The following is a 12,330-nucleotide window of genomic DNA, read 5'->3' as shown; positions in this document are numbered from 1 at the left end:
TGAAACCATGAAAACCCCAGACAGATCTATTTAGTTACATAAAACAATGTTAAATTTCTTACTGTACAGCACACATGCTTGCATTTTTAAAAGGCTTATGCGGGGTCTCTCACTTTTTGATCAATAATTTATTAAAAATATCCAACTGCATGCGTTTATATACTTGAAACTATTTTTAGAAAAAAGCAATTGTCAAAACATAACTAATTAGTATAATTCATTTGAACTGATATGGATGATTTGGACTAAATAATAAGGAAAAGCAGCCAATAAGAGCCCAGAATAGATGGGAACTTCTTCATAACTGTTTAAATAGCATCTCAGGGTGAGCAGTGAAGATATGGCCTGAATTTTCAAGGCAAATAAACAGAAGCTACTTTGAAGATACTAAAATATAACATTGCTTTGATTTGATTTAGTTTTATATAGTCACAACATAATTCTTATCACATTATTGTTTTGATTGGGTTTTATGTGGAAAAACCTACACTACAGAAATTTCTAATGTTTCTTAAATTACTTTTTAAAGTTCCCAATAGCAAGAAAGAAAGAAAGAGAGACAGAGACAGAGAGAGAGAGAGAGAGAGAGAGAGCCTGCAAGGTTAGGAGGTCTGACCTGTCCAATGGAAGAAATCGTCATTCCTTGATTTAACACATAATCCACGTTGAGCTAAATAGCTTCTTGTTAGGACAATTGTGCTGGAAAAGACTAACATTTAATAATGAATTACAGGTTGAGAACAATTCACAAAAATTCTATTATCAGGATAAAAAGAAATAAAAACACTCACAGAAACACTAACATTTTGTGCAGGATAAATCTTTTCAACAACCTTACAGGCAAATCAATTTGTATTCTGTATTCTGCAGAATACAGAATACATGACCGCCATCTAGAGGACATAGTTAGCAATCTCATTTTACGTGGTAATTCGAGTTAATCATGTGAGCTGATGCCCTGTGCTGAACTCATTAAACTTTCGCTTGAATACACAGACAGATGCAATAAGTGAGCAGACGGTTGTGTTCCCCTGACACACCAATACAACCCACGCTTAAAGGCATTCTTACCTCCAACTCTACTCGAGTGTGGCACATACAAGGCATGTGCCAAAACACATGGACTGTAAACAGCCCCATGCAGCCGAGAACAACTCCATGGCACCAGGTGCTTAGCACATGGCTCTCAATGTTTATAAATCATTTAACCTATATGCTATAAATAACAAGTAAAAAATCTGCTGACCAGCTTTGTTTAATAAACATGCAAAACAGTCAAAAGCTTAAAGTAACTTGACTGGAATGTTTATCGTGAATTTTAAACCTTTTGATTCGAAGGCATATATATTTTTAAAGTTAGTTTAGACAAAATGTAGTTGTGCTGACACGTTTCTTTTATTACAAAAGTAAGCCCATCATGGATGGACATCTCACTTAAAAATGAAACTTCTGTCATCATTTCCTCACCCTTGTCATTTCAAACCTGAATGACTTTCTTTGCTACAGAACACAAAATAAGATATTTTGAAAAATGTTGGTAATACAGTTAAAAAAAACATCACAGAATACCTCAAGTTTTTAAAAGGTGCTAAAATATGAAAAATCTTGATAGAAAATAATTCCCATAGTTCCATTTGCTCTACTCCATAGCTTCGATTACTTTAATATTTTACTAAAATGTTGAAAAATACTACAAGATGAGTTACCCTATTCCTTTGACGAGTATTGTACAACAATTCAAAACAAATACTATTGGGTGACATTTTTTGACATGGTTTTATTTGTTTTCTGAGGGACTCAACATCTCTGTTAGCTCAGAAAAAGAAAACAGTTGTTTAGTATTTATATTTTAGTTTACTGAGAGGAAAACATTGGAACAGTAGAGCTAAGTAACATTTTGAGAATGAATACAATAGTGTTGGGAAAGCCGGGCTAAACTGTGGTTTGGGTTACAGGGGCAGGGAATAAAAATCACACTGATACATATATTCCCCACATCTTATGCTTACAGACCCTGCCACACACCCACCCACCCCTAAAATAGTAAAAATGATTAAAAAAAAGAACTTATACTTTGAATAATAATAAAAAGAAAGAACACAACTGTTACATAATAAAATATAATACGCATTGTACAGTACAGACTGGCTATACCTCAGTCCCTCGAGCCAATCTCGCAATCAAAGACATTAACACTTGCCATAGAAAGACCTGTAAAGGTTCATTACATATTTCTCGAAAAACAGGTGACACAAAACACAGGAACATGGCATTAACAACACCATTCTGTCCCCTCTGCATCAGCTCTGCAGAACATTTTGCACATTTTGACAGTTTCACTGCAGCGAGTCCTGGTGTTTATCTCTGAGACACAGTTAAATTGAACAATAAGTGTCCTAACGACAGTTGTTCAAAGAGAATACACACGCTATGTACTTTATCTGCTTCTCAACCAGCAACTTTAAGTTTCAGGTCAAACATTTGCATTTCAACATGAAGACAGCAAAACCGGGGTAAAAAAAATAAAATAAAAACACCACAAAGAACAAAAAGCTACGTATTTCTGAGAGTAAACAAACAAAAGCGATACCGTTAAAATCTGAATATTGGAGGGGGAACTAGTTTAAAGAATAGATTGTTACTGTTCAGATTAGTTAACTTTCACTGGTATGCATCCATCATTGCAGCACAAATAAAGTTAAGAAAATACATAATGAATGTATTTTTAGAGGATAAAGATGCTACCATTACAACAAAGGTGCTACCAAAAAAAAACGATCTAGAATATTCTTCCCCTTTGGAGAAACCGTGTTAGAGATCCATGTCTACAATGGATGGTTCTTTAGGTCCAGGCTTATTTCATGTCGGCTGAGTCTTTTTTTTTAAGAGGCACTCCCATGGTTAAAGTCTGACCACACGATCAAGGAGTTGATTGTGTGGTGCTTTTATGCCTACTTTCATGTTATCCTTGCCTCCAAATATGATTTTAAGGCCTTTTATTCTTACAGATGTCAATTTTACTTAGTGCCTGTAGCCTGACACAACTGTCGATCTTTCCATCTGGTCCTCGGCCCTCTCAATGTTTGTCCCCTTTATTGAGATTTTGCATCCTCTACGGACACGTCGACAAGCAAATTTGTGGCGCTGCAGGTGAGTGTAATTCCAAAAGCGCGAGGGGCACCTAGAGCAAGAGAAAGCACCTTGAGAAAGGTGGTAGGCCCGATGACGCAGAGCTGACAGTAGCCTTCGTGAACGCTTTCCACAGACTATGCAGTGCAGACGGGCATGTCGGCCGTGTTTTCTTGCAGGGTGCCTGGATGCACGGTGAACTGAAAGAGATATGCGGCTTGTAAAAGTGGTGAAGGGACAGATAGGACAGGAGTGTGACCTCAATGGGACAATGAGAGACCTCAGGCCTCTAAACCTCAACCGCCCCACACGCCACGTGCCTCCAGTGACACTTATTCCAAGTCCTCCTCCAGTAAACTTGGCCCACTTCAGCTGAGCAATCCACTTCTTCCTTTTTCGCTGCTGCTGGAGCCTGCATTTTCTTTTCTTTAGGTATATTTGCCTCCTGGCAATTTCGTAAGCACTGAATGCGCTCATCGACGGTAAAGCACCAGTCGGCTGATATTTTCTCTTCTTTTTTTTTTTCTTTTGCTGGGTGGCATCCTCTTGGGTCTGAGGGCTTTGTTGTAAATGTTGCGACTGCATTGAGAAGGGGTGCTGTTGCTGATGGTGCTGCTGAGTGTGGTGGGGTGGGGAGATGTGGATGTGAGGTGGAGTGGAATGAAGGGAGTTACCTGGAACCCCTGAATAAATAAGCTGCCCCTTCACGCTTAATGGTTGCTGAAGCTGGAGGGGACCCATATTGGGGTTGGAGTAGTGCAGATGTTGGGGGTGTGAGGATACATTTGAACTGTGATGTCCTGACTCAGGAGTGTAGAAAAGAGGGGAATAACCACCAGTCTGGGGATGCTGTGTGTGAGCGATTGTTGAATGGGGCTGTTGCCCTCCATGACCTCCACTTTCAGGTGTTATATGAAGGAGAGCATTGGTTGCAGCCTCACTTTCTGAAACAGATGGGGCGGTTCCAATAGATTCACTTCCTGTTGGTTGTGTTGTTGGCCCCGTGCGAGGCAATCCATGTTGTGATAATCGATGTCTTGTCAGGCTGTTGGAGTAAGAGAAAGCCTTACCGCACACTTCACATGAAAAGAGTTTCTCCCCACCATGTTCGTGAATGGCTTGGTGATGGGCGGTCAGGTGGAAGTGATGGCGGAAAGATTTCCAACAGATCTCACATGTGTACAGCTTAGGAGGAGGTTGGTTACTTGTGCTAGCATTAGATCCTTGAACTTTACTATCCTGAGAATAAGAGTAATAAGCGCCTGGGTTGGATTGATTGGTTTGATTAGGTTGATCTTGATTAGCAGTGGCTTGATTTGCAGCAGATTTGGTTTTACTTCGCCTTGGCTTAAAATCACCTCTTAGATGCAGCTTTTCGTGCCTTTTTAGACTCTGTGCATATCCAAAATCTTTTCCGCAGAGAGAACATTTGTAGTTCTTCTCCCCCGAGTGAACAGTATGATGTTTGGTGAGGTGAAAAGGTTCTCTAAAGTCTTTTCCACAGATGTCACAATGAAAAGGTTTCTCCCCTGTGTGCACGCGTTCATGGCGACGTAGAGTTTCACGTCTGCTAAAGCCCCGTCCACAAACAGTGCACAAATAAGGCCTTTCTGAACCATCTCCAGCAGCCCCGCCCGGATTGCTTCTCCGACGTTTAATTCCTTCTCCTGGAGTCCCACCAGGTCTAGGCTCTCTTTTCTGTCTGGGCTTGCGTGGCCGCTTGGGTTTGGCATTAGGATTGGCATTTTGTGAGTTAGGAGCTTGCTGCTGCTGTTGTTGTTGTTGTTGTTGGTTTGGGTGAGATAAGGGTATCATAGATCCACTGAGGCATTCTTCATTTCCACCATTACCTGCAGATGTGGATGAAGAGGGGCCCATTGACCCGAAGCCAAGCCCTCCTAACAGACCTCCGATGATGTCCCTCCGTTCTTCTCGTCCACCAGTATTGTTCATCTCAGCAGGCAAGACAGAGGCGGCAGCAGCTGCAGCAATTGCAGACATGGCACTACTTGTGACTTCATCTTCAGAGTCATCCAAAAGAGAAGAGAGAGGAAGATGAGACTGCTGTTGGTGATGGTGCTGATTTTGAGGATGTGGATGAAGTGTTGGAGCTAATGGAGCTTTTCTGAGAGCTGGACTTGACATGCTGTTGCTACATGAGTCTCCAGAGTAGGATGACGGGTTACCCTGTTGGCGACGGTAGTCATCAACTCTGTATGATGTTTGAAAAGGATCTCTTGAATAGTCAGGATTATATTTCTCTTCAGTTTTGCCCACCGGATTTTGGCTGCTGCTTCTTCCCTGTGCATACATACTGTCACAGGACATCCCAGCTGTGCTATCCTCATTTTTGCAAAACACCAGTTCTTTTGCATCACTCATTTGTCCACCTTGGAAATCATTTTCAACTTTGCTGTCTACTGAACTTATTGAGCTACCATCGCTGCTTCTGGATCTCCTCCCTGGCTTGCCACAGTTTCCAGAGGCGGCATGGTTGAGCAAGGAAGTGCTCTCTCTGAAGCAACGGCCACACGCTGGACACCGGTAGGGTTTCTCTTCGTGAATTTTTTCATGCCGGGTGAGTGACTCTCGGCGGTTGAATGAACGCTCACAGACAGAGCAGGCATATGGACGATCTCCAGAGTGGATAACACCATGCTGGAGGAGGTGACCTCTTTTCTTGAACCCCTTTCCACATTCATTACAACAGTAAGACTTTTCTGGACTTGAGCAAGCGGAAGACAATCGGTCTGGATTCTGCTCATGCTGGTGGTGAGCGTCTTGAGAAATGCCATCCTGTGTTGAGTGGGGGAGATCTGAAGGATGTTGAAGATTTGAGTTGGAACTACTGTTGGGACGATTACCACCATCTTCATGGCAGCGTATGTGTCGACGAAGACTTGGAAGATGAGAAAAAGACTTGCCGCACTCTCCACAATGATAGATTGGCTCTTGCTCAGGCTGTGTGATATTTGGAGTCATTGATTGCTGGTTTTCTGGTTTGGTGTTCTGAGAGATATTTGTTACCAGCACAGATGCAGAGTTTGATGATGGGGCAGAGGAAGAAGAGGAGGAGACAGTTGAAGAAGTGGAGGATGGTGCTGACGAGGAGAGGATGGAGGAGGGGTCACCACTAAGACCCCTCATACCAACCCCTCCACCTCCTCCCACAAGACCAGAGGACCCATCATGACCATGTGCCCCAGAGCTGCCGTGGCAGTTAGCACTGCTAGTAGTGCTGCTACCGCTACCATCTGTCTTCCTCTGGGGCAGGTAGCCAGCCATGGCTTTCTTTCTCCTGCTGCCACTACCTCCTATTCCTCCAGCCCCAGATCCGTTATCTCCCTTCCCATCATCCTTTGGTACAGAGAGATGGAGTGGGAGTGGCAAAGGGAGGCCTGGTTCTTGTTGCATTAGTGATGCTAGCTGATTAGAGGAAAGAACAGGAATACCTTGAAAATCAAAACCACCGAGAGGTGATGGTTGGGGGGCAGGATGAAGAGGGTGGTGTGGATGGGCATGGCTGTGTGGGTGGGACAATGCATGAGGTGGTAGCTGCTGTTGCTGTTGCTGTGGAGCTGGATGGCCATGGGTGTGAGAAGGATGAAGGGCGGGAGGGGGAGCAAGGCCTGAATTGGAGTCTGTAAGACCAAGATGATTGTGGGGTCCCTGCTGAACTAGAAACTGTTCCAAACTAGCATTTGTGGGCACTCCAGAGAAAAGGTACTGATTTGCAGCAAGCATGCAACTGAACTGCTGGTGTAAACTTCTTGCATCAGATTGGGCTCCAACTAATCCAGCCACTGAACTGCTACTGCTGGGGGGATTATTTGAAGTGGTGGTTGAACTTGATGAGGAAGGTGATGCAGAGGATGGTCCAGGAGATGGCTGAGGAACAGACAGACCAGGATGCAAGGGTGGTGGCGGTGGAGCAGATGTTACAACTCCTCCAATTACTCCAGAGCCTCCTCCAGTACTTCCTCCTGAAAAATCGAAACGCCCCATTCCTGAATGAAGCTGTTCCTGGGCTAAAGCAGCCTCAGCTGGGTGAAAGGTACGTAGGAACTGCGGATACCCAGAGGCAGAACTGCCACTCCCACTGCTGCTGTTCATCTTGCTGGATTTACGTGTGCTCTGTGATGATGAGGACTGAGTCTGTTGCGGAAGAGGTGGAGGGGGTGCACTCATTTTGGCAAAGAGTGATGAGGAGTCGGCAAATGCATTACTTCTTGACCCTTGAAGGGAACCAAGACCAAGCCCAGACAAGAGGCTGCCAGAGGCCTCACTCTGTTGCTGCTGCTGCTGTTGAAGCTGCTGATGGTGCTGAAGTTGAACTTGTTGGTGCTGCAGTTGTCTTTCCAGCCCCAGTCCTTTGAACTGGTGAGCCTGGTGTCCACTGAGCATTTCTAAAATGTCCATGGGGTACTTTCCAAACTGAAACATCTCCCTCTGAATGTTGAGGGATGTTGCTAGGAATTTTCTCGTTCCTAAATCCTTTGCAGTTTGCAGCAAAGTGAATTATTCTACCAAATGGTCTATATTAATCAAGATAAAGCTTTGAAGTAATCTGCTAGCAGCTTAAGTTTTTAAAATAAATGTCTCTAAAATAGTTACTTATTTGATGTTGTGATATTCCATCCCAGAAAAAAATATTTTGGCTATAATAGTGGGGCACTACATGTGGTAAAACTGTGGAAGTTTTGGATTAAATAATTATCTATAAATAAGTAACAAAAAAAAGAGCAAAAATTATTTACAATATCATGCAATAAACAGATGCCTGCGTTAGTCTTTCAAAACTAGTACATCTACAGTTAAAACATTAAAACCATGTCTATCAATACGATATGAATTTTTGTTCACAAAATATTTACCACTGAAAACCAAATCATTTAGTGTCGCAGGTCATTCAAATTGAAGTAAAGTTGATTTTTTTTATATTATGTATTTTTTTGAAAAATGCTGATGGAAAGACCCCAATTTTTGAGTCCTTAGAAAAGTCTTCATCTAATTAGAAGAATGATGAGCAACCAACGGAGTGAATAGGTGAAAATTCAGATTGTCCACCGGGTGTATCCAACCTCCTTCTATAACACCTCCGCTGGAAGATCACAAACACAAGCACAGTGTTATGACCTAGTAGTTCCTCCTCCGCCTCCTCCTCCTCCTGTTTGTTGACAGCACCTTTCCAGTCCTCATAAAAAAAGAGAAAAATAACATTAGCTTTTAAAGCATTTACATGTCTAAACAATAAGAAAACATTGCATCAATGCAATTGCATATACTTGCAATTAATGTAAATTGTTAACTTTCTTATTCAAAATCACAATATAAAAGAATAATGAGAAAAGAATAATGCAAAAGACAAAGACAAAAAAAGATATATTAGTAAAGAAGAAAAAAAGAGTAAATGAACAAAGAATCAAACAATCATAACAATGCAGCATGAAAAAATCATAAAACATCATAAAACAACAAACAAACAAACAAACACAATACACATATATACTGTAAAAATACGAGAAAGAAGAAACTGGAGAAGAACTAATATTATAAAACAACTAATAAGAAGTTGCAAAATTCAGCATAAAATGACATTAAGGTCGAGTTTTAAGTCAGGACTATGCAATAGTTAAATTAGGAAATTTGAGTTGCTTTAAAAACATTACTCGTGGGAATCTTCGGACAAAACAATGGCAATGATATATTTAAATATTTTTGGAATAATTCACCCATTTAAATTTCTGTCATTATTTACTCAAGTTGTTCCTAGGAAAGATATTTTAAAGAATTTTTTAAACCAAACTTATGGGGCATAGTACAGAACTTCTAGTAGAAAACTACTATAGTCAGTAGTGCCCCAGAACTGTTTAGTTTCCCACATTCTTCCACTGGTTCAACAGAACAAATAATTTGATACACACTGAACCTTTGAGATTAGCCTTAAACCTTGTATATGAAACAGTGCCTATATACATTACATTAGCGCTGACAAACTAGATAAGCTAATATTAAATCAAATCTTTCTTTAGGTAGAACCTACGCTGGGCCAGCAACAGAAAGGTCATGGGTTCGATCCCAAGGAACAAACACACTGATATTGACTAAATGCATTGTAAGGAACTAAATTGTCTGCCAAAACGTAAATGTCAGACAATAGCTGAAAACAAAAGCAAACCAGGCAAACAGAAAAAAATCTACAAATTCTTCTGCTTGAATAAATAAGTCAAGGGATCAATCAATAGAAAATATTAATATCAGAGAGAAGCAGCAATTGGTCTATCCAAAAAACGTCATGTTATTTACAACGTTATAATCGGCAATCCACAGCCACAGGCAGTCGGTAAGCGCACGAGTTAGGTCGCGTTCGGAAATGAATCTTCTGCCATTGAAAGTAAATGCAGGAAGGGTACTACACCAAGTGAACTATTGTCTCAGATAAGGGAAAAACAGTTTTTTTTTATTACTGCATTTATTATGTATGATTTAAACAGCTATATTTACGAAAACAGCCGTTCATCTCCCCCCGAAACTTGCACTTCAAAGGATTTGCACATCTAAGAGCACACAAATGCGATTGAAAGATGCAATCATAGTCATATCTATAAAAATATTGTTCAGTTTCTTGCACGTACCAATTGATTTGCTTTATAAGACGCCGGTTTAACATCAAGGGGCAGGTATTACTTATGTGCTGAATGTATTAGCATTTTTACTTTTATTCATTCAACAAATAATCTTCAATAACATCTTGAAATAAACAATGCCACCCACAGCTTGGAAGTACTGGGGTCGAGTAAATTAACAGCAATTTAATCTTTTGGTCAACTAAAGCATTAAGGAATATAAAATACAATTAACAAGACAATATCCCTTCTAATTAAATATAATGAAAGGCGCAAATACCGGATGCAATATTTGTGTGCATGTTTTAATACATGACCTATAAGTAACAAAAACAGTATAAAAAGTGCAAAATGCAATAAATAACAGAAATACAAAATAACAGTTGAAATGATGGTATGGTAAAAAAACTGGCCCATATCCTATTTATACTTTTGGAAGCTGGCCCTCAAAGAAAAGTAGCTGAAGACCCCTGTTGCACCGAAATAGTGACAGCTCACTGACACTATACATACTTAATTTAAATAAGTCAAGTTTAAAATTAGCAAGATGCTATCAACTCCATCTAACAACAATTCTTGTGGTCTGGTAAAGGAAGCAAGAACACGAAACATATTCCAAGCATTTTTCATGTACATATAATAATCGGGTAACAAAAGTATCTCGACTTTACAAACGCATTAACTCTCAGATTGTAATTAAATAAATAAATGAAAGAATTAGGGCAAATCAAAACAATAATTGGAAATTCAGGTAAAAAGGGACACTACTACTAAGCATTACTCATGTATAAAACACACACATAACTAGAAGAGGCAAAACGGATGGCAAACAGTATAGAAGGAAATCTTGACAAAACGAGCAATAAAGCAGTCACAATAGATATCAAATACTGTACTGTATAGTGTAATGTAACACTGACATAGCACCCACATCAAACTTTTGTGTTACATTTTTATTAGTATAACACTATCAACCTCATCTATGACTAGGATGACCTGTGCCTTCTTTAGGCCAAATAAACATGCGTTATGGCCCACAATGAACATGTATAACATACTCTGCAAAACAGAATACTAAACAAACAATAAAATGCATGTACTTGATAAATGCATAAACTGTCAACTCCTTTTACAATTGCAACAGTTCATGTAATGAATGAAGTAATCTGGGTTAACTTTATCATCAAAACCAAATGTAGGGCAAGTTAACTTAGTTAAAAAAAACAAGGAACAAAAATATATATTAAATGTATGCCCGTCAGGTATAAAAATAGCGTTAGCTTTTTACTTTATAGAAAAAACACAGACATAACACCAAACGGTTGACATTCATATGTTCCATATCACAAAATCTCAATTCGTTATATATAACATGCAAGTACTCAAAAACAAAAATGTCTCAAATAACCTTACCTTACATGTACAACTACAACAATGTCAAAATGTTTAACTTTACTCAGCACGTTGAGTGTAAAACGGAGCAAAGAAAATCAAAAGACGACATCATGAGGTCTTGTCATCAGCTCAAGGGTGCTGATGTCAACATTACAGACACAGACAAGATATCAATTCAGCCACAATTATAAACAACAAGTAACGTAAACTTACCGAGGCCTTCAGAGCTTGAAGGAAATGCGATTGTTCTCCGGTATTATTTTGTTGACTGCAGGGGGATGAGGGAGGGGGAGAGCCGGATTCCCCTTTTCAATCACATCCCTCTATGGCACACCAAAAAGTTTTGCAATAAATCACAATTAGAGTCGTTTCAATAATGAACAACTTGGCAACAATATACCCCAATTCTGCATTAAAGCATGCACCCTACTTGTCACGCAAGGGCAAACTAAATGTCAAAAAACAGTAACATAAACAAGACTGTGAGTGCCGACAGCCCGTCAGACTTATTAGGGCTATCAGCGCACTCCACTGCGCTAGCCTTTTAGCTAGCTTAATAAAGACGTCGTACCCTTTTGCACAGCAACAAAATTAATTCAAATGTTTGGGCTTCGCACCTGCACGTGAACGGAGAAAGTCCCGTTGAAGAGCAAAGCGTGAAAATAACTTATGCGAAAAGGGCGCCGAAAGCGTAGATGTGCACAAAGGCGGTTTCCGATTTCAGGTTAGCAGGTCATTTTTCCTCATCCCGTGGAAAAACACTCTCGGAGGCCTCTCCATCGCTTTCGATCCGTTAAACAAACCCCGATTTCCGCTGGCTGAGCTCGCTAACGTTCAGCCTCTCGCCGTATTATTATCAACGTAGGGTTTAAACAGAAACTGTCCTTCTGGTCAGTTTTGCGCGTATTTTTTAACGGATTATGGTCGGCCAAATATTTTCCGCCCCGTGTCAATTTTTAGTGCCCCCGTCTTCCCTCGGGTACTTCTGTTCGCCTCACAGTGGTCGTTTCCGGGCAGTCATACAACTTCCGGGTGGCGTTACACGGTAATACGTCCGACATTACCGTGTTAGCCAAGTTAACCAGTGAGTTGTAAAATAAGGGCTAAGAAAAATTCACAGTCATGAGTCATTACTATTTTTTAAGGGTATGATGACGGAATAATAAGTGAGAGGATAAAG

At 40.4% G+C, this 12,330-nt stretch overlaps 1 protein-coding gene across 1 annotated transcript; it reads right to left on the bottom strand.

The window, feature by feature from the left end:
• Positions 1-1,757: 1,757 nt before the first annotated feature.
• On the bottom strand, positions 1,758-12,178 carry znf865 (zinc finger protein 865). The gene is made up of 3 exons (XM_056741198.1): positions 11,768-12,178; positions 11,364-11,473; positions 1,758-8,323 (listed from the first exon to the last, which is right to left on the bottom strand). Exon 3 carries the CDS (start codon positions 7,570-7,572, stop codon positions 3,022-3,024), a length of 4,551 nt encoding a protein of 1,516 aa, XP_056597176.1. The 5' UTR covers positions 7,573-8,323; positions 11,364-11,473; positions 11,768-12,178; the 3' UTR covers positions 1,758-3,021.
• Between the last annotated feature and the right edge of the window lie 152 nt (positions 12,179-12,330).

Source organism: Triplophysa dalaica, chromosome 25, assembly GCF_015846415.1.
Source record: "Triplophysa dalaica isolate WHDGS20190420 chromosome 25, ASM1584641v1, whole genome shotgun sequence".
Taxonomy (NCBI): Eukaryota; Metazoa; Chordata; class Actinopteri; order Cypriniformes; family Nemacheilidae; genus Triplophysa; species Triplophysa dalaica.
This window is presented reverse-complemented; position numbering and strand designations above follow the sequence as displayed.

Bases quoted from the DNA above. Each gene is read 5' to 3' on its own strand.
- znf865 (XM_056741198.1), bottom strand. From the start codon at position 7,572: ATGTTTCAGTTTGGAAAGTACCCCATGGACATTTTAGAAATGCTCAGT.